Source organism: Hippocampus bargibanti, linkage group LG13, assembly GCF_051943395.1.
Source record: "Hippocampus bargibanti isolate YZ-2025 linkage group LG13, ASM5194339v1, whole genome shotgun sequence".
Taxonomy (NCBI): Eukaryota; Metazoa; Chordata; class Actinopteri; order Syngnathiformes; family Syngnathidae; genus Hippocampus; species Hippocampus bargibanti.
Window position 1 is genome coordinate 16,007,778 of NC_142746.1, and position 21,741 is coordinate 16,029,518.

At 40.5% G+C, this 21,741-nt stretch overlaps 4 protein-coding genes across 6 annotated transcripts in view; 1 reads left to right on the forward strand and 3 right to left on the reverse strand.

Annotated features, from left to right (window-relative positions):
* slx4ip (SLX4 interacting protein) overlaps nt 1–7,591 on the reverse strand; it is a 28,462-nt gene extending 20,871 nt beyond the window's left edge. The window contains exons 1-3 of the mRNA XM_089012034.1: nt 7,238–7,591; nt 7,044–7,099; nt 176–265 (exon numbers count right to left, since the gene is read on the reverse strand). Of these exons, the coding sequence (XP_088868160.1) occupies nt 176–265; nt 7,044–7,099; nt 7,238–7,289 (198 nt within the window). The 5' untranslated portion in view covers nt 7,290–7,591. The remainder of the gene's footprint in view (nt 1–175; nt 266–7,043; nt 7,100–7,237) is intronic.
* Nucleotides 7,592–7,729: 138 nt separating this feature from the next.
* Nucleotides 7,730–10,053, forward strand: mkks (MKKS centrosomal shuttling protein). Its single transcript, XM_089012604.1, has 4 exons — nt 7,730–8,938; nt 9,183–9,364; nt 9,443–9,553; nt 9,624–10,053. Exons 1-4 carry the CDS (start codon nt 7,954–7,956, stop codon nt 10,044–10,046), a joined length of 1,701 nt encoding a protein of 566 aa, XP_088868730.1. The 5' UTR covers nt 7,730–7,953; the 3' UTR covers nt 10,047–10,053.
* A 21-nt stretch (nt 10,054–10,074) lies between these two features.
* srd5a2b (steroid-5-alpha-reductase, alpha polypeptide 2b) lies at nt 10,075–12,542 on the reverse strand. Of its 3 annotated transcripts, none has more exons than XM_089012605.1 (5): nt 12,157–12,539; nt 11,135–11,295; nt 10,899–11,000; nt 10,670–10,820; nt 10,075–10,581 (listed from the first exon to the last, which is right to left on the reverse strand). In XM_089012605.1, the coding sequence occupies exons 1-5, from the start codon at nt 12,429–12,431 to the stop codon at nt 10,515–10,517; spliced, it is 756 nt and encodes a 251-aa protein (XP_088868731.1). In that variant the 5' UTR covers nt 12,432–12,539; the 3' UTR covers nt 10,075–10,514. The 3 variants fall into 3 exon arrangements, with proteins under 3 accessions (XP_088868731.1, XP_088868734.1, XP_088868733.1); XM_089012608.1 differs by having other exon boundaries at nt 10,443–10,581; nt 12,301–12,542; XM_089012607.1 differs by having other exon boundaries at nt 10,443–10,581; nt 11,135–11,268; nt 12,157–12,542.
* A 1,885-nt stretch (nt 12,543–14,427) lies between these two features.
* Nucleotides 14,428–21,466, reverse strand: memo1 (mediator of cell motility 1). The gene is made up of 9 exons (XM_089012539.1): nt 20,995–21,466; nt 19,778–19,859; nt 19,624–19,692; nt 18,853–18,965; nt 18,521–18,632; nt 18,263–18,405; nt 18,075–18,151; nt 17,743–17,847; nt 14,428–17,308 (listed from the first exon to the last, which is right to left on the reverse strand). Exons 1-9 carry the CDS (start codon nt 21,053–21,055, stop codon nt 17,177–17,179), a joined length of 894 nt encoding a protein of 297 aa, XP_088868665.1. The 5' UTR covers nt 21,056–21,466; the 3' UTR covers nt 14,428–17,176.
* Nucleotides 21,467–21,741: the final 275 nt, after the last annotated feature.

Here is a 21,741-nt window from a genome sequence, read left to right on the forward strand (position 1 = left end):
AGAAACAAAGTGCTGAACAATAAAACCCCCTTACCCACAACAAGAATAGAATCAAAGACCCCAGTCATTTCACATTCCACGCTCATGTTTTCTTTCAAAGCCACAAAGCAGTAGAGAAGCTATATATTCACTCACACATGTAATCGCACGCACTCTCTTCTCATTGTGTCCCTACCTCGATGTGGCTTGTAGTAAACCAGCTGGCGTCCTCTTGACTGCCCAGGGGCCGAACGTGAAGATCCACCAGAACAGCAAAGTTCCCACACTGAAACACAAAGAGGAAGGACGGCCACAGGTTGCCGCAGGCCACCGAGCTCAGAGACAACAAAGGAAATCAGAACGCTAGTGACTGACAGCGAAAGAAACCACAAACGACCCCCTATGTCAGTAATTCCCAACCAGTGTCTTATTTTTGAGTTGGTGACGATACCTACCGTGACGTCACGGTAGGTACCGTCACTGACCGAGAAAGTGACACACAATGCATTTTGGGTACTTTGTTTGGTCTGAAAACTTCATGTTGATCCGTGTTGATGGCAAAATTAGAAGGAAAACACATAAATAACGTGATGGTGAATTGTTGTGTGTTGCACCAACACTATTATTTTAGACTAGCTGAAACAAATTCCCAGCAGACAAATCAGCCCGTTTCCAACGGAGCTTGGGCGCCATCTTGTGCATTTTCTGGGACGCTACATTGCATTCCAGACGCCTCAAAATGACACGGATACTTCTTTAATCGATTGCAAACTTTTATGCTTTCCTCCTCATAACTATCATCATCATCATCATGTTCGTAACTGGATGAGTAACAAGAAAGAATCTTCTCCGAATCTGAAACCATTGTTTTGATTCTCGAGCAAGGCAAGACGTCTTGGCGTGATGTCACGAACAAGGGGGCGGAACCTTCTAATACTGAAACTTTGTGAGGTGATTTTGAAGTAGTTTTGGGACACTTTAAGCCATTTTTATTTGTGTTTTTCATTTGACTAAAAATATCAGCCTGTGTGTTTTAGGTATTTTAGATGCTATAAAACGTTTTTCTGAAATCAGTTAGGAAACAAAAAAATGGTGTCGGTTGTCCCTTAAAGCATAGTCAGTTCTAGACGTCTGCAAAACTATTCATTTCAGGACACACACTTTCAGAGGCAGCCATGGAAATAGAAACTAAGATGCCCCCTATCAATGTATAATTAACCAAAACGGAAGATAGTGATTATGCCACATGGAGCACCATAAAACAGTGATCCCTGATCAGAAGACGCCTGAGTGCCATGAGAGATCACCTGGTGTGCTGTGAGAAATGACCTAACGATGTCCAAAAATCATTATATACTAATTACAAAGCCATCATTGTTCATTGATCTATGCAAGCAATGTGTGGTGAAAGGCAGAGAGCAATTCATTGTTTTCCTTTTAGATGCCAGAAGGTGCAATAAAACCAGTGTATCCACCTGTTACCTTTCAAAAAAACAGACTAAGTCATGGCTTCCTGTGAGTATGTAAGCTTTGCGATCTGTTAAACAGGCCCAGATTTTACACTACATAAGTCAATTTGTGACTAACCGGACATGAGCCTTATTTCAGCATGTTTGTTCAGTGGTGTGAATTGGGATTTTTCTGATACAAAACAGGTGTTTTGGCACAATAATGGTTAAAAACACTGTCTTAAAGGACTATTTGTATTGCACATCTGAGAGGCTCATGAGGACTCAGAACATGGCTGCAAAGTAGATTTCAGAAACTCTCCAGCATTGTGTCAACGACAATAAGCTCCATAAGTGGCAGGGAGGCCAGAACCGACGCGGGTAGTTAACGTTCTGTTACATCTTTGCCGAGCTGCCCCGATTATGATTTACACATGAGTGCAAAAGAAAGCAATTGACTATGGGTCTCATGTGAACATCGCCTCTCCTTGGGCAAGCCAGCCAAGAACTGAGACCACCTACAATATAAGACAACATAGCCAGTAGTACTGTCCTTTAAATAGTATGCACGAAAATGCAGCAAACTTGGGGTAACAAACAATTAAAAGGAGAAAATAAAAAAAACACTTCAGGCTTAAGTCGAGCAGGAAACTGCTGCGTAGATTGAATAAAATGTTACACTCAAAGCTCCGTTTTGAGCCGGGCCAATCCCCTGAGCCGAAGTTGCACATTAAATGACTGAACTCAACAACCCAGCTCTGAGGGATGTCCCCAAGGCCTTGCACTCAAAATGACGCCAGTGCAGAAACAAATGGGTTAAGGTCCTAATTTTGGACACAAGCCTATACCAACCCCTAAGTTTGTCTTGTTAAACGCAATCCAGCCTCAAGAATAAACATGTGGCTGCTGGTATTTCAAGGTCTGGATCGTTTAACGCCTCAATGATAGTGTTTGCATTGTAAATTGTTTGGTCTCAGAAGGTACTTTTACAAAGAATAATGAATTTTATGATAAATTATAGTGGCATGATTACTTGGCGATTACAAGATCAGAGGTTAGCATCAAATAATTCTCATAAAGCAGGTGCAAGAATGATGATAGAGACGAACCAGCCCAGCATATGGAATTGTCCACAGAATTGGGCACATGTATTTTTTGTTGTTACCAGCAAGCTGCATGACCAATATCAAGTATTTCCAAAGGCACAGAAGCACTCAGTGTTATTTATTTGTAATCATACCACTTATACGGACTGGACTTGTAGTCAACAAGTCACTGGGATGCATTAAATTGCACTGTTTAAATATGTGCACGCTGTCAATCGGTGTCAGTCCTCCTCTACATATCAGTATTCTTCCCACCCTTCGCTCTTTGTCTCTCAGCAGTTCACGGTTGACTGGTGGTCTTAGCTGACTGCCTCCAACAATTATGCGTGTGTGGGAAAACCTAGCAACAGAGGGTCAGGTCTTGTCCATCAAAACTGACAGAAAGAGACAGGGGGTGCAACAGTGATTTTTTTTTTGGGGGGGGGCTCCATTTTTGACATGAGCTCAGCTGGTTCGGGGATCTAACCTTTCACATTTCAGACCGTCCCAGAAGAAGTCGATACAAAACACACATATGTATACAGATTTTTAGCAGTGTACCGAATGCTAATTATCTGTGTTGGTTGACTCACTCACACAAGATGCTGGCCATATATCCTACCTTGAATCACAAGACATACCTAATAGCTTCAAATTAAACACGCTAATATGAGCTCAAAAGGAGAATACAAGTTTAATTTAATCAATATCTTGGTGGGAGCAGTAGAGTTTCATGAAAACCTATTTGGAGAGAATTGACTGGGTGAATCCCCCAAAGTAATTCATCAGCTTCTGTTTTAATCTTTTACTTGGGCAAACAGCCAGACATTGACAGTAGCAAACGTGGGTTGGACTAACTTCTTTTTATCGCATCAGAGGCGCAGGCAAGACCTGATGGCCTTAATGATAAGCATCAGTCAACCCTTCAGTCAAAAACAGCATGTGATTTCTTCTGAGACTGGAGGGGTGGGGCTGGAATGTAAACTAATGTAATCACTATAATGAGAACGCTATTAATTTACTTAGGAAAAGAATTACCGAAATGAAAATTCCCCTTTCAGCGACAACGTTAAAAAGAGTGTGCTGAGATTTTCCAAAAGGACATTGGTGATGAGTATGGCAAATTGTATGGCAGAATGAAGAGGGGCACAAGTGACACAATCTAATTTGATAACAAGTGTGGAACTTCCATGACATTTCCATCATGTGGTTTAAAGTTGACATGTGCTTGCACAAAGAATTACCGCTGGATCTGAGGTGAACTCTGCCATGAACTATGACCTCCCCTTTTTTCGTGAGATATCCACTAGCACCACGAGGCTTGAATAAAGGCGCACAAGGACCGGAAAGAGGCCAAGATATTTCAGAATACCCGTTTAATGCGTGAACTTTAAAAGCCGCCGTCTCAGCAATTATTGCTGCACATGCCATTCTTTTAAACTGTCAGAGACCTTGGCTTGAGAGTGTTTAAATACCCAGACGTATTCATTAATCAAATCGATTAACTGTTTTTTTGTGCAGTAAACAATTTCATTCGTAATTGTCTGCGAGACAGTTTCACTTGTTGGAAAGAACGCTTTGATTATGATCCAAGTGCTAAAGAAAGTTCCTCTTTTCATGGGATGCTTTGTTCTTGGTCTTTCACAGGCCGTTTTAGCACCATGGACGTAAGATGACGGCAGAATGACAAGTGGCAAAAAAAAATCATGATAGAAAATACCAAATCTTTTGTTCCACCATCTTTTGTGCGCTGACACAAAGTGCGTGAATAGGAGTGCGCCTTTATGAAGGCAAAGCTAAACCTAACCTGATTATTCCTGCTGCCAAACTTGTAACTATGGCCCGACAACAGAAATATCTCAAACAAAAGATCACCGCTGCCCACCACAGGCTAAACAAGAATCAAAACACCGCCATTATATTTTAAGCCAGTAAATAAACAATTCCTGTCACGAGCTTACTGATCGTTCCCCTCTGTACTCCAGTGCTCTGGTCTATATCACTTTCAGTTCCAAAAACACTCGCTACCTTTCCTTATCTCCCTTCTGGACCTGGCTGTCGGTTGTTGCTGCTCTGAGATGGGCACAGGGCCGAACGCGGCGAGCAACTTCACCCGCCTCCCCGCCCCGCTGCCCTTTGCCTTTGCTATCGCAACATATAAGAGCCAGACCTTCTCAGACTGCACTTAGCTCAGAGGCTAACACTAAACAGCCACAGATGTTTACATTAGATGAGAGAGGGCAGCAGATGCGGTCTCATTCAGTAAAACTTGCATCTGTCCCTTTTTCGGACTTTCTCTTTCTGGAGTCTGCAAACAATCCAGCGGAGTGCACTGGATTGGTGGTGGGTGTGACATCTTTTCCGAAGGTTTTATTTGACTCATTTTCAAATCTCTCTGTGAGTCACCTGGGTTTCCCCTCAAAATAAATAAACAAAAGTTCACCACTCCGATTTTTTAAACTGCTAGACACTGAGTGGTGAGGCTCAAGAAGGTATTATTATAATTGAGGGAAGAATGTGAGTGTGTGTACGTTGCATGCATGCGTATGCATGCCAGTGATTTGTGTGCAAAGCACCCTTCATGCAGGTGAATGTAAGCACACCTTAGTCCTCTTTTTTGATCATAAAAAGGAGACACAGCCCAGGAGTGGAATTTGAACAGCAAGAACAGACAAGAATATCTCCAAGAAACGGACGCCAAACAAAACTTGGGTAGACACTGCCTCCAGAAATTGGTGGATACCAATTGCTGGCTGGGAAGTGTTTGGTTTCATTTCGGAAGGTAAATTACACACATTATTAAGCAGTGCTACATTTTTTTTCCTGTGGCCCGTGTCACCTCCTTCGGCAACTTAAGAGGTTTTTGCTATGTTGGCAAATGTCAAAATGTTTGCTCTGATAGTGGACAGGAACATGATGTGTGGTCCCACATGGTCTCATCTACAGAGCGACAACAACACTAAACAGTGCATAAACCTCTGACATGAAAATGTTCTGCGGTGCCTCAAACATTGTCGACTAAAAAAAAACAGTCCAGTTTCTGCCGCCGCTTTTGACATTAGATGTTTAGAAGTCGGTGGTGCATTGTGCTAATAAAAGGCAGATTGTAGGGTTCTAGAGTGGTAATGTACTGGCAGTCAGCATTTCAGTGGATGTTTTTGCCTGCAGGACCTTTTCGGGAGGTCTATGAAGTGGCAGATGACTACACAGTCTGGGCCTATAGGAAAAGTCCACCCCCTTCAGTTGTGAATAAAGAAAGTTCAATCAGGCTTACTAGTTGACAATTCTCGTAAACATGGAACTGTGAACCAAAGAACATGATGCGTAAATGCTTTCACTACAAAGGGCACACTTACATGCATTCCTCAATATAATGTTAAGAATGTTGTCCGAGAAGCTAGTCCATTTACTAAAATCCCCGGTGACAGCAGTGTTAGCTCTGTGAAAGAGAAGCTAGTTGCAGTACCTTGAAACCTATTGTTTAGCCTGATCTCTTTTTACATGCTTGTTTGTGGTTCCTTGGGCGAGTGTGGTTGAGCCTCTGAGCTGTTTCTCATGCAGAATAAGACAACTGTATCATTATGTGCCCAGTGGGAAGGAACCCACCGTGAACCTCTAGCCGTTTAGTCTCCCTCCCACAACCAAGTGATGGTGGTGCGTGGGGGGGGGGGGGGGGGTGGCCTTTATGCAGGCATGCATATGAAACAAATAAAGGGGAGTCAATGCCATATCTGGTCAGCTGGGCACACATGGAATAGTGGAGGATGTGGAGATCAGTATGTCTGAAGCCCTTTTTCAAAACTCAATAAATGAAACATCAACAAAGACGAGATCATCAGCTTTGCCTGCATTTAACAAAATAACCTAAGGTGCATTGTTGCTGACAGAGAATCAGATTGAGGATAAACATCTCTGATTTTTTCTTAAATATGTGTTTCCTGCTTTGTATGTGATGACATTCTCACTACAACAAAGACCCAGGGGGAGGAAATCCATAGTTGACTTTGCACCGGAATTAAGATAAACCGTTTAAACATGTTACAATGCTTCCCTCTAGTGGTTATTACTATAGCATAATAAAACGATTTTAATGTAAGGCTCTGTTTTTTTTCCTTTTGGGTTTAAACCAATACATACGTAAAATAATTTCGTAGTACACCATATAAAATACAATGCTGTATTACACAATTGACAAAGTCCGACATTCGATGGCCCGTATCTTCCATGTTTTCGATACTGTACATGTATTCCCTTCCTCCAAATAAGATTCAAACGATCGTGGTTGTTATCGGGCTCCTGCGGAGCTCTGCTGATGAGTCGACTATTGAATGTGTTGGAAGAGGGAAGCATCAAAAACATACAGTAAACCGAAGCCCAGACGTTGACAGCGTCCTGTTGAAGGGGCGGTGTTATCGCACCGGTGTAACGCTCTTCCCGTTTGAGAACAACCACATCAACTGGACCAAGCCCGGGCAAACGTCCTACCGTATATTACAACGCTGTATATAGCATATAACTTTTCCCCACTTACCTTAATGACAAATTTGTGAGGTGTCATTGGAGTGGTCGGAGTACAGCAGTTTTCGCCTGAAAGTATACAGTGCATGATTAAACTATGAATTGTACAATGTTACATTCATCCTGCACACGTGTCATTCTTTTCACGCTGAAAGTGTGAATTTGAAAATGCATACTTCTACGTTAAAATATGACTACATTTCCTACCGCTCGTAGTTTTGAATTTATGTTGGCGCCGGAAATGACGTCGCCCACGCATGTTACTTGCGACGACAACCAGTGTAAACGTACTCGCTGTTAAGACCTCGAAAAGCACGTAACCCAACGTTTTGTTAATATATTTGCCGACACTTGGATTTTGCTATTTTTCTTTTTCATAACTAGAGCATTTTCGAAACAATTTCATCTGTGCGACCGTTGTACATGTAGGCCCAGCAGGACCCAAAACGTTGGCCGCTGCTATGGAAACAAGTATTCAGTGAAGAAGCCTGTAAGAGATTGGAATAAACAAACAAGTTCACTGATGAACAGTTGTTCAAGTATGATTACAATTGAACTCGATATAACACAGGTGTGTAATTGAAAAACATAATTATGTGGTTTAATGCACATTCTTCAGATGAAGTTTTAATTTCGATCAGGCAAAATCGTGTTTTCAAACTCTTTAGTCTTCCGTCGAGAACTGCCAGGCAGGGGATCAAGAGGAAGTATAGTGGAGGTTTATGGATGTTGTCAAAGAGGACATGAAGGGCTCTGGTGTGAGTGAAGCGGATGCACAAAACAGGATTAAATGGAGGACACTGATTCGCCCTGGTGACCCCTGAAGGGAAAAGTCGAAAGGAAAAGAAGTAGTCTTACATCTACCAGCTTATCAGCACTACCGTGCCAAGTGTGCTGTTCCAGGTGAACATTTCGGAAATGAGATGTCTCGACTCGTTAAGAAATCACCAGCGCTCTGCACAGATCTGCCGCTAGAAAACAGTGACATTTTTAACAAACTTCATCTTTTGGGTCAGCTTCTCAGATCTTGTTTTGGTCCATCTGGCAGACTTAAACAGATTCACAACAATATCGGAGGACAAGTTGTGACCACCTCAACGTCATCAGTACTACTTCCAGCCATTTATTCATCGACACAGTTTATAAATCTAATTTTAGCCTCAATTCGCAATCATGTTTCTCGTTTTGGTGACTCCGGGTTGTTTGCAGCCATTCTTTGTGTTACTCTTATTGAAAAACTCAATCAGTCTGGTCTCAGACAAAACGAGGCTATCAGGATAAATAAACACCTGTTGGGCCTTTGTACCACTTATCTTGAAGAAGACGAATGTGGTTGCAAAGTCAAACTCGACTTTAGCAAGAGTGACAGTTTAATCAATTTGGCTAACAGTATTCTCTACAGCAAACCAGCTACTATGCTAAGAGATTGTGAAACTCTTCACATCAGCAAGTTGGTTGTGGAAGCATTTTTACTGACTGTTCCGTCTGACAGCAATGGTGTAGTATCTTTGGGCATGACGGTAATTGTGCCTATTGAGGGTCTTCCTGTCATGGAATCTAGGGTGTTTCCAGGATTATTAGTTGATGTTCCAGTTGGTTTTGATGACTTAGAGGTGAGGAATTTCCCCTGTCAACCATTACGTGTGGTATTAGTCAGTACATCCCTTGCCGGTAATCTTTCTGAAATCGGAGATGGACAGATTGAGGTCCAACACGGCACCGACATAGACTCTCAGATCTTGGATCAACTCCTCGAGATTGGCAAACAGGTGTTCAACGATAACGTCAAGATATGTGTTTGCCAGAAGGTTATTCATCCAGTTCTGCAGCATTACCTGAGGAGTCATGGCGTGATAGTTGTCGAAAGAGTGGGGATTAATCTCATGCAGCCTCTTGTTCAACTCACAGGTAGCCACAACTTGTGACATATTCTATATATAACACATATGACTAGTTTTAAATTTATAGCCCTTAAGTGTTGCAAAAAAATGTTGCTATAAATGCATCCAGAATGCATTCTGGTAACATCTAAATTTGGGGGAAATATCTAACATGTAAATCATCACATTCTTGGATCTCAATGTGAATTATACTTGTGAGCTGTACTGAGTCTGTACCTTTATTCATTATACTTTTTTGTCTCTCTCAATAGGGGCTCAGCCTTTGGCAACATTACACTCTACGATCCCTCACAAGGCCTATGGACAAGTGGGAAATGCCACCTTAAGACAGTTTGGATCCAAAAGTATGCTACATTTATATCCTGCTGAGAATTCCGTCATTTGTACCACAGTCCTATGCCACAGAAATGAGACTATGTTAAATGAATTGAAGGTACGATTATAAACACATCCCCATTCAAGGTTACACAGTATTGTATGTTGTTTACTTGTGTCTCTGTGGTTATGAAAGGTGGCATGCCAAAAGGCAGAACACGTGTTACGACTTACCCTACGGGAACCATTTGCTTTACTTGGAGGCGGCTGCACTGAGACCCACTTAGCTGCTTACATCAGACACCAAGTAAGAACATTTCTTAAGTCTTATTTGCTATCACTATTTCCTCTACTAAATTGTCGTGTTTTTATCCTAGTGTGGTGACGCTGGTCGTGCATCACTGTTTGGCTGCCTGCGAACAGAGTACCTTCTTGGTGTTGAAGCTTTCTGTAGCTCTCTTGAGTCTGTGGCTGCAGCCCTACAGCATGACAGTGAAGATTCTCTTCTTGATCTGACTTGCGCTCACCACTGGACCCTTCCAAAAGATGTGACAAAAGAGGACATGGAGAGTTGTGAGAGAAAGTGTGGCTGCGGGCTATTAAAGAACACACAGATGAAAAGGTGGTGTCACCTGAATACTAAATATCCCGTATTCTCACCTGCATCCTTGTCTCCAGATGTTACTGCACACGCGCATGTGCTTGACTCCTTCACAGCGAAACTCAATGCTCTTCAGGTTGCTATTGAAACTGTAAATGTCATCCTCGATATACGATATGCAATACAAGATGTAAACTAAATTAAAATGTTAAGATTAGATTGTGCCGAGAAAAATGATGGAATAAAAAGAAAGGATGAGCCTACTACAGCAAACTGTAATAACATAAAAATTGTGCTACTCCCTTTATTTTATGTCAAAACAATCAAAGTACATAGATTTTTTTTTTCAATAACCATCATTTGACATTTATTCAAGCAACCTGAAACTTTCTAAGAATAACATACACATTCAAGATGGCGCCGCAATAGTGGCCGCCTTTACAGCAGCTCCTGTATTTTGTTTTTCTACTTCTTCCTTTCGTTTCCTCTTACTTTCATCACTTTGCTGCTGTGAAATGTAAATTTCTCCACTGTGAGACTAATAAATGCTAATCCAATCCAATAGTTTCTTTCACTGCGAGACTAATAAATGCTAATCCAATCCAATAGTTTCTTTCAATTCTGAATGCCTCCCTCCATTGACTTGTTTCACAACGGGATGTATTTTTTAAAGTAAAAATGGAATCAGAGCCTTTCGAGACTTGGAGTAGGACTTGAAATTCCTGTTATAAAACCTAAGAAGGGAAAAAAACTGCAAATGAGTCTGCGTGCCACCCAGTTGGTATAGTGTGTCAGTAGTGCAAAGCTTTTAGTCGTGGTCACCTGTGATGGTAAATTGCTCTTGGGCCAATGAAACATGTCGTAAACAAAGCAAAAGACAACGACGGAAGGCCCCATGTGGCCATGGCATAGCCAAACCACTCGACAATCTCTCCGAAGTAATTTGGAGCAGATACATACTCAAAAAGGCCACCTGTCAGAAAAATTCAAAACACAAGTGATTCCACGCGTAGCCAGTACCACATGAGTTCACCATGTTAAACTTTCTTACCTTTAGGGACCTTGTAAGTCACTTCCCCCCTTTTCCTCAAGTTACGTAGACAATAATCACTGTGCATATTGATTGCCATCCCAGTGTAAAACAATAATAAACCTAAAAGAAACCCTCATAATTATTATTTGAAATTAGGTAGATAGAACTGTGTGTGTAAATGAGTGATGAATTTTTGATTTGCAACAAAATGTAGCCTACATGTCAAAATGCTTCAATTGTGTTTTGACACCCACCGATTTTGAGGCGACAGTCAGTCTTCCACTCATCCAGGTGAGCACAATGCAACAGGTAGTATCCCTGCAAGAATCCATTTGTGGAAGTAAAGAAAATTGCTCCCACCATCACATTCAGTGGGTATGGTTGTCCTCTGAGCAGAAACGAATAGATGAATGTTCTGAGGTAGAAAGAGGGTTCACAAAGCAAGTTAAATGTTTAACAAGGCTTATCGATACAAGTTAAATGTGCACCCAACGTGACTTTCTGGTCAGTAGGGGTCAAGCCATACATAATTTCATGCATTTTCATGGAGGCCTTTATCATTGATCCTCTTGAGTGTGAATTTGGCAACCAACAAGTCCGTCATACTGTCAAAATATTACGACATGATCATGTCCAATTAACTCATTCACTGGCATTCCCGAATTTGTTCGGGAATTGAAAATACTACGTAGAGCGTCATTCCCAAATTAGTTTGGTTTTCTTTTTTCTTGCTTCGGTGCTGATGAAGCACCGGCAAGAACTCTGGCAATGTTTTTCCCTTCCACGGGGGGCATCATTTCCCCTGTTTCCATGTTAGTGCTTTGTTCCAGCTTCAGCTGTTGTTAAATATAAACCAATTATGTATGTACAGTATTGCATTGTATTTTGGTCAGCCACTCTCACTTCAATCTCATATAACTCCAGGCCCATCTACTTTTGGAATTAACACTTTTTTTGATGAAAGAAGAGAGTCTGCGATTTCTTACGCTGCATTGAATGTTTATATAGTCCTAAAACTCAATATTCTGTAGGTTCTGGAATTCGAGTGACAATGACAAAAACCCTGGCACTGGAGTGGACACATTTTTGCACATGTTTGGCAGTGAATGAGTTAAATACAATTGCTGTGCTCTTCATGCACTGACATACAGTACATCCATTCCTTATCTCATTTGCATGCAGTCTTGCCGGTAAAATGTAGTTGCATATGTCACGGCTGTCGCTGTTAAATGTGCAAACGTGAAAACAGATGTCCTCACGGCTGCTTTTTCGTTACCTGTAAAAATAGTGCAGGCAAAATGTTCCAAGTAGTAGCATCATTCCCACATTGTATGGTTTTTGTGAAGTGAGCATCAGAAGTATCGGAATCAAAATCGCTGGTAACTCCTGAATGAACCAGGCCAGGCGGGCTGGCACCAACCTGATGTGAGGAGTGTGTTTCATGTGGCGCCCATAGCAGGTTTGGATTTCCTTATGGCGGTATAGGTGCCATAGTCCTGCCAAGACCACACCAAAGCTGAGATAGTTCAATAAATCCTTATTGCAGTACATCCTGTTGGTCGATTTAATTTCTTTCCCTCTTGTGGAGTACTCAATAATGTCAAACGGCCCCTGTGGAAACTTTCAAAAGCAAAGAGAAGTGTATCACCCGTGAGTTCATTGTGTGCATATACAAAGGTCACGGACGGAGGACAGACAGGCAAAATAGGCTAAAGTGCCTATCTCTGGTGAATTTATTAATTTTACCATTTAAAGACTTAGGGCGATGTAAAAAAAACACTGTAAGGGACAATGTCAGGGTATCATGTAATGCAAGTCTTTAGTTTCCACAGCTGGGTGCACCCATGGGTTACATTTAATGCAGATAAAACCATCTGATTATTGCTGTTCAGTTATTTGTAGCCGGTAGTAAATGTATGTCATGCCACACAACAAGTTTTGGTCAAACTAAAATATATTCTAGTTTCATTGATGCAATATCGTCCCTAGAGAAAGAAAATGGTATTTGAAATGTGAAGCGTGTAATGTAGGACTGATAATTTCAATCAAATATGCTCTCCAAAACATTTTTCTTTGTCTCCTCCTTCTGGTTACTTTTCAAATAGACGTCTCTGCTACGTTCAATATGAATCAAGAAATTCTAAATTAGAATGACAAAAAAAGTTTATACCATTAAGGGTAAAATGTATGCCACTTCAGATGCTGAACCAAAAAAATGCACTTTACCAGTTGGAAATTGGTAAAGCAAACAATTTACAGTCAGTCACAATGAATGTCATACATACGACATGAGCAAATGCACATTTAAATAATCAGTTTAAATCTTTCAGTTCGTCAATGACTTAACAGCTCTAAAATTCAGGGAGCAAATCATAGATTTTAGACAGAAGCCTGCAAAACAAAAATTAAATAACTCATACGAAGTCGAGATGGTGGAGTCGTATAAATACCTTGGCAGTTACACTGTCTTGAATTATTGTACGGGTGCTCAAACTTTGTTTTGGAACAAAGATACCTTTGTCAAGCAACCTCGACGCAGCATTCGTTTATTGCGCAAGATCAACTCCTTTTCACCGAGATACCGTCTTATGTCATGATGATCAGGCTTTTAAAATCCTTTCAACCTTTTTTGTTCGTACAATGGGCCGTTAAAGCCAAAACACGTGTCTTTGCGGCTTAGTCAACGTATTCTCCAAAACAACTGTGGTCAAGCAGCGACAGAAAGATAACATTTAAATCAAGATTACTGGGATCCTTGTCCATCAGAAAATGGATGGATGGATGGAAGAATGAATGAATAAATGTGAGTCTGGTGAGGATAATGTCGACTCTGAAGTCAACTCATTTTAAACGAGTCCAGTTTGCCTTGGTATTCCATAGTAAAATGTCAGCTTTATATGATATGATTGTATCGTGGATTTCATTCAATTTCTCATTAGAATAGATAGCGTTGGGAGAAAGAGTCGGCCTTACTCTCCCTCCGCGTGTTTGTTGACTTTCGGATGATTTTGATGATCCAAATAATAATAATAATACATATAAGTTTTTCTGTGGGTGAGCAGCGGCAGGCACACGTGCCAGCGTAAACTCAACCGGAAGTAACTCAGATAGAACGCTAGCTAGCTAATAGATAGCTAATATTGTTGACATTGATGGTGCCCAGTCACTTTTTTTAGAACAGGCTACTAATGTTGTAGATGGAGGTGCTTGCTACCTGGTGCCCACACTCACCATCATTGACTCAACTAGCTAGCTGACAGCTATCCAGCTAATAAATAGCAAATAGATAGCTAGCAAGGTAGCCAGCCAGGTAACTAGGTAGATAGATAGATAGCTGGCTGGAAACGATGAACAGCACCTTCCAAAGTTTTTATTCTTTTCTGTAGTTTACGAATCGATTCAGGGTGCAGAGAGTTTCTGGTTTCGTCAGGAAAAACCAAAGGAAACAGACACACATTTATATTGGTATCATCTGTTAATGAGAGGCAGACTGTCCTGCCCCCTATGTAAAGTTCTTGAAACAAAGAAAGGTTGATGCAATTCTCTTGGCATGAGGAGAAGTTTCAATATTCCCTGCTGTGCGTAAATCCCGAGAGAAGAGTTTTATATCAGGGGGAGCTTGACAGGTTTCAAGGACTTTCCCGAGGTGGGGAAAAAAGAAGATACTTGGGGGGTGTTAATCACTCATGAGGGGAAGTGGATACCGTACTCATTATACGGCTACATTCCTCAACAAAAGATTCAAAATGTAACATCTACAAACATCAGGTCATGAACTATTTGTTGTGTTATTTACATTCAGGTCTAACACCATAATGATTAGAAAAATATTTCATAAGAGTGTCATGGTGACAGAGAATTTCGCCAGTAATGCCCATGTTAAAACATAAGTACTCATGACAAAACTACATATTCTGCAGAAATGTAGAGCAATATAAGGAAAGACGACAACAGATTTGCTTTTCGGTACATTTTACTTGCTTTGTAACATAAATCTTTTGCCTCATCTGAAGAATATCTTGTGATGTTTTGCCAGTGGAACCTGAGATCAAAAAAACTCCATTGAAGGAGTAGTATATTTTTGGGAAAATGATGTGTTGTAAAATACACGCAAAAAAAATAATACAAAATATAAAGATTATTCAAAATCAAAAGAACAGTGTTGAGGTTCAGAATTTTGTCTCATTACAGGAAATAGCTAAGACAGTGGTGGGGCACGGGGATGGGGGGGGGGGGTATCACAACTCCCCGCTGAAGAGAACAAATGCGAAAACAGTGGGTGTCACTTGAGACAGGGGTAAAGGTCACACACCACACACATTGCAACCCATAGGTGGGTACCAGGTAAGGGAGGATCGTTGTGGGCTGAAAATGTGCACAGCTTTAACACTTCCGAAATTAGACTCTTTGTGAGAATATACTTGAAATGTGTTTGTATAGCATTGATAAAAGGCACGATAACAGTGTGTCATGCTTCACTGGTTTTAGATCAACAACAGGCCCGAGTGACTGATTGGTTATTCAAATTTCAGTCTGTGCCCAAAACAAAAATTTGGAGTCTTCTCTACACTCTTGTGGTTTTGAGGACAACAAACGTTGACATGACTGCATCATCTACAGTGCTTGACATAAAGAGTACAACCCCAACAAAATTGTTGGGACACTGAGAAGGTCTTTTAAGTACGTATTAGTAGTTTCTACTAAAATAAAGTAAAAATACTCAACAAATGTTGGTTATTAATTAAAAACATGACTTGTCATTTTGCATATAAAAAAAGATGTTTTTTTTTCTCCCCACATACCATTTTCTAAATGTGTACACACCAAATTTCAGATCGGAAAAATGTCTAATTCAAAACCATTTAACCACAGCTTATTATCATCAAATTTGGGATTCTGTTTTTGTGTTCATTGAGAAGCAGAAAGGGGTGAAATACTCATTTATGTTAAGCATTTTTGGGGAAACATCCAAATGAGAACCCACCTACAAAATCATTATCTTCAAATGCAGGATGATCGAAACCATGTTCTGCATGAAATATATTGCAATTTGTCTATGATACCATAAACATTAATCAACTGCAGGCATCCACAGGTTCTGTATACTCTTAACACCCTCATTGTGAAGCACATTTCATTCCACAGATGTAAAGGTCAAAACTGCTAAATTCCAATGACAGCAAAGCATTATAACTTTGTTCACCATTGTAAAAATGGTGATCATCCATTGTGAAATGGAAAGATTGCCAATGCCTCAGTGCTATTCAGTGGTGAGATGTTAACATTTAATGATGACTCCAGATTTGAAATTTAAGGTAAAAACTTTAAAACAAAAGCGGGTCATGTGCTACATGTTTAAACACAAAATAAGAAGGTAGGGGTTCGACCCTCGACTTCTTTTCAGGGTTTGAAATTTGCAAGTTTGGGTAATAAACACCAAGAATTTGTAAGTGTGACAGGGAAAAGTTACAATATATTGTTGGAACTTTGTGGCACCACAAGTTTACTGGATAAATTAGACTGATGACTAATAAGCATCTACAAGACTGCTTGTGCCCAAATGCACACAGTATTCAGTTAATATAACAACTACTAAAAGAAGCTAAGGGATAAATACGATTAGAAATAAAAGTGATTAAAATGTGTTTAAGTAATGTAAATGTTTGGTTTTGGAAACGGGGGGTTAGTGAACACAACGGAATGCAGCCCTTTTGTTAAAAACGCCAACGTACTATGTCGAGTAATCTATGAAATTGATGTCATAGTTACATGTTGTTTGAGGCAGCCATAAAGACACTTCACGAACTTCTGTTCTATATCGACTATTTTGGATTACCAAGATGATCCACAGATTTATTTTCATTCCTTTTTGGAAAAAGATTCTATGAACACAAACCACAATGTGTCCAATGTAGATTGCTTATCACATCTTCAAATCCAGGACAATCCCCCTTGCAAGAGTCCAAATAGGATCGTCACATAACTTAAAACCATAATATTTGACTTGACCTGCATGTATCCACTTTTCACTGACCAATGCGTCTCAAATTTTCACTATCAACTGAAATATTCCACCCAAAGTTCTGAAACTGATCGGGAGGAGTGGAAAAAGAAAGGAGAGCCGGGAGGGTGACGTGGATAGGTCCTTGCTGCAAATAGAAGGCGTTGTTTTTGGGGAAGGGGTGGGGAGAGTCTGGTGGCTAAGGTGATTGGGGAACATGATAGGTCAGGTTATGGGAATAGATAATAAATGTGGCAGGGCTGCGATGCTGCAGTGACCCCTGCGATCGTCGACCTCAATGAACGATGAGAGCTCCCGCCGCATAACTCACGGAGCTGTCCTGCCAGTTTCTGCACTCACTCGATTGAGCGTAGTTCAAAAAACTGAAGTTCATGTCTATACCGCTCTTTCTCAACTCAGCTACAGCCTGAAAGACAACGAAACACACAACACACAAACTGATCACTTGTGCGCAAACGCGTACTAAAAGATTGTCTTTTCAATGCAAGTTTTCCTGGACGTTAATTGACAATGTTTGACTACATTTGTAATGCTCAAATTATTGTTTGCCATGATTATAGCACTGTGATAGACAAACCACATCTCGAGCTTCTGTGTCATTTTAGAGGTGAATGGGAACAACTGTTCTGATAAAGCACATTACGGCACAATTATGCTGGACATTCAGTCAGAGAACTTCTAGGTAAAAAAAAATACCAATCCATTAACTGCAGGGCGCTGCCATTATTCGACACCAGCAACTTCGCAGCTAAAATCAGCAATACTTACAATGCAATTGAATTGAATGGATACAGGGAAAAATGTTTATTGTCTGATAGAAATGGTTGAATTTGTACTCACGTTAAGTAAAACTCCAATCGGGTGACGCCCGCAGATGGTATTGTGATACTTTTTCAAGTAGTTGGTGAACGACATGGGATCCATCTGTTCTATAATGCCCATTCCCTTTAAACAACAAAACAGGTAAACCATGATCTGGGTATGATCTTCATCCAACAGTAAACATGCACAATATTGTACTAGTCATTGTATTATGAGATGTATTCTATTCTGGAAAAAAAAATATATATATATATATATATATATATATATATATATATATATATATATATATATTCATTCATGTGTGTGTGTACAACTTTGAAAACATTTGAAAATATGGCATTGTTTACCATTTTGTCAAGATGTTCAATTGACCTGTAGATTTCCCCTTGTGTTTCATCGTAATACGTGTATCGGAACCGCTGACCTGCAAAAAAAAAAAAATAATAATAATCAAGTCAACATCTTTTTTAAAGTTCTGACAGCCTAAATGCATATGTGGGTATCATTTTCACTACTGGTGTTCATCAGCACTGACCCCAGTGGCAGAAGTCGGATGAGATAATGAAAAGGTTGGAGGGGTCTGCCAGGTACTTGCTGAGCAGCTTTCCATACTCTTGTTCCTTGGACTCACTCAGAGCGCCCACAAGCACGGGCACGATGCTGAACTCATCTTTGTGGCTGAAAAGAATTGGAATCTGTCAATCAAGTCACTCAAGCAAGCAAATGATGACAATTGTGTCTATTGAACTTTGCAGTGTAAATCCATCTAAGAACGTATGTACTCAAAGATTACCTTTCCATGGCTTTAGCAGTATAAGGCAAGTGCATTTCAATACTGTGCTCATCTTCGTCCGTCTGCATGCTCATCCTTTCAAACAACCCTGTTTTCCAGAGGTCAGTATAAACTGGAAAGCAAAAGTTAATTATAATTAGGGCTGTTTTTTTCTGAGTGAGGGCAGTGAATGCTGAGATGAAGAAATGCTAAATATGCCAATGCTAAATGCAAAATATCAGAGATTGAAAAAAAAAAAAAAAATAGACTTTTATACAAATGTGCTTTTTATTTGTTTTAATCATTCGAGACAAGTAAATCCTAAAAATAAAAGGTGGTTAAGGAACAAATACCCTTCTGGTCGATTCTCAGGTCATACAGTGGTGTTCTATAGACGTCTGCTGATGATAGGGCACAGCGGGACAGCGGTACGTGGTGAGAGGGTCCCAAAATGAACACCCTACGACTGAAGACAACAAAATTGTGTCATTCCACAATACCAGACAGTCAAAAGATTTAGTTAGGTTGTGTATGTAATGTAAAGAACAAATTTACAAGGTTGGAAAAACTCAACACTTAATGCTTGACTTGACGCAAAGGCACAGCATGTTGAATGAGTGTCCAAGTCCAACGTTCAACAAATATCAAGTAGGGTATTTTCTTCTGTTCATGTTCTAATACTGATAAAGTTGGAAATGTGCATTCACATCCGTATGACTATTGACAATGTTCATATGTTCCTTAAACTTGCTGCATCGGAGGTCCTGTTTATCACAGTTGTGGCATATGGCAATTCTGAGTTATTGAACTGCATGCAATGGACAAGCTTGTACAGCGGCATGTAGTGCAAAAAGGTAAGCGCAGTTGCCATTTTAAGTTTTTATTCATACAAACACTACTACTTCTGTACTTTAATAAAAGTCACATTTGTTTTGTTCTTTTGACTTCAAGATGGCGCCCCAAGAGTGGCTGCCTTTCCAGCAGCTCCTGTATTTTGTTTTTCTACGTCTTTCTTTCCTTTCCTCTTCCTTTCATGACTTTGCTGCAGTGAAATGTAAATTTCTCCACTGAGGAAACAAATAAAGGTACAACCAATCCAATCTTCTGTGAAGTGTGAGACTCACGTAACAGAAGGGTCAACCTGCTTGTAGGCATGCGCGGCACAAGCACCACAGTAGGTATACCCTGCATGCCTGCAAAACAACAAAAATGCAACACACAAATGAGATGTCTTCGATGCCCAGACAATCTTGGTCTTCGGTGTTTCAATGTGATTACGGAGCTATGATGGCTCTGGCGGGTTTGATTGAGGACTGTGCTTGGGACAGCCAGCTTTCTAGTTGTGCATTCAGCTGGGCTCCTGAAAAGAAAAAAAGGTCATAGACCAATTAACAATTAATGGCAACTATTATTATATTACTTTAACTAACAATACTTTAAAATTACTACTTTATTGTATACATCCATCCAACCATCCCTTTCAAAAGTGTTCAGAACCTCCAGAAAGTTGGACCTTTGTTAATGGAAGACAATGGTCAAACTCAAAAAGATTCTGCATTGTTTTCACTCCTGCACTAGTCTTAGTGCGAATACCAATCAAATGCAAGATGACATGAATATCATCTATTAACTTTCACAATTCATCTATTGGATTGGATTTGCCTTTATTATTCTCACAGTGGAGAAATTTACATTTCACAGCAGCAAAGTGATGAAAGGAATGAAAGTAGAAAAAAGAAATACATGAGCTGCTGGAAAGGCAGCCACTCTCGCGGCGCCGTCTTGAAGTAAAAAGAACAAAAAAAATCTATCAATCCATATTCAATATTGCTCGTCCAAATTAGGGTTGTGAGTTAGTAAGTATTAGTATGATGCAGGTTTTCTATTTAGGCACGGGACACGACATGTAAGGCAAACAAACTGGCTATCATTACAATGCAGACAGAGAGGCTGAAAAGGATAATAGATTGGCTGTTGAAACAGGGGAGGGGTGAACGTTGCTGCTCAATGTTGTCGCCCTACCTAGTTGTTTGTCAGTCAGGGGGGACTGCTTTAACCGCAGAACTAAAGCAGTCCAGTGTCACACACAAACAAGAGAGGCCACAAGACTGGCATGTATTTTCATGTCATGCAGAGTTGCTGCCATGATGTTTTGTTCAGGCTAAGCATGATCTGTCACACTGTTTTTATTGCTTTGCGTGTTGGAAAATTTTGAACTATAAAACGGTATATCTTATATAAATCCACGAACGTGAGTAAACAGTAGAAATGACAGAATGACAAATAGCGAGCAAGACATGGGATTGCTAACTGTTAGCCGTCGTATCTCCATCAGCTGAATTGCAAACCAAACGTTAGCTAGCGTTGTCTAAAACTCAACAAAGCGATTTCATGGAGTTGCTGTCACTGAATACAAAATCAAAACATACGCTGCAGAGACAAAAGGCAGCTATCACACGGGGTGCTAACACGGCCGGCGCTGTGTCGACAATTACCCGAAGCAGAGTACCAGCTCCCGGCATGACTTGCTTCTCTGCACACCACTCGGTTGGACATCTTGCTTCCAAAGCCGCCTATTTTGGTGTAGTTAAATCTTGTCACTCGGTTAAAATATGATTGTAAGACAGTTACAATCAACACGTCATAGGAATTTGTGGCAGTGGCTAACTTGTTCAAAGAGAAGAGACAAAGAACATTTGGGACGAGGGAAACAATCGCTGGAAGGCTGAAGTGTTCCGTCAGCTGCTTGTCGTTAGCCGGTTGGTCGTGAAGCAATTTCGGGGGCACCTGTTCAGTCAAGCAGCTCAAATTACAAAGTACAAAAATTGTAACACATTGGGCGCAATCTCAGAGAAGAAAACCACTAGACTTTCAGGTAATTGCCACAATCTAAAAATAAGGAAAATGTTCGTTTGGTTGAAGAGCAAGTCAGTCACTGGGCGTCGCCCAAATAGTCCAAGTGATGACTTTCACCAATTGTGATTGGTTGAAGCACATTAGAGGAAAAAAATATGCTCTCGTTGGCGAAAAAGGCGGAGCCGCTGACGTGACGTATGAGAAGTGCGACTGCGAAATGTTTCGTTAGTTTTATGGTATCCACAATCCTTCCCAATTTACGTACGTGCGTATGTATCTATATACGTATCTACGTGTGTTTATATGTATGTATGTATTTACGACACTAGCAGGTTAGTATTATGTGTCAAAGATGTACTTGTAATACCTGTCAACTTTGGCTAATA

Coding starts and splice junctions, on each gene's coding strand:
- memo1 (XM_089012539.1), bottom strand. CDS start 21,055: ATGTCCAACCGAGTGGTGTGCAGAGAAGCAAGTCATGCCGGGAGCTGG. Junction 18,966..19,623: donor CAGGTTGACCCTTCTGTTAC/GTGAGTCTCACA, acceptor TGTTGTCTTCAG/TCGTAGGGTGTTCATTTTGG. Junction 17,309..17,742: donor CGATTGGAGTTTTACTTAAC/GTGAGTACAAAT, acceptor GTTGTCTTTCAG/GCTGTAGCTGAGTTGAGAAA.
- srd5a2b (XM_089012605.1), bottom strand. CDS start 12,431: ATGTACTGCAATAAGGATTTATTGAACTATCTCAGCTTTGGTGTGGTC. Junction 11,001..11,134: donor TGACTGTCGCCTCAAAATCG/GTGGGTGTCAAA, acceptor GGTTTCTTTTAG/GTTTATTATTGTTTTACACT. Junction 10,821..10,898: donor GACTTACAAGGTCCCTAAAG/GTAAGAAAGTTT, acceptor TTTTTCTGACAG/GTGGCCTTTTTGAGTATGTA.
- mkks (XM_089012604.1), top strand. CDS start 7,954: ATGTCTCGACTCGTTAAGAAATCACCAGCGCTCTGCACAGATCTGCCG. Junction 8,939..9,182: donor GCCTCTTGTTCAACTCACAG/GTAGCCACAACT, acceptor CTCTCTCAATAG/GGGCTCAGCCTTTGGCAACA. Junction 9,365..9,442: donor CTATGTTAAATGAATTGAAG/GTACGATTATAA, acceptor TGGTTATGAAAG/GTGGCATGCCAAAAGGCAGA.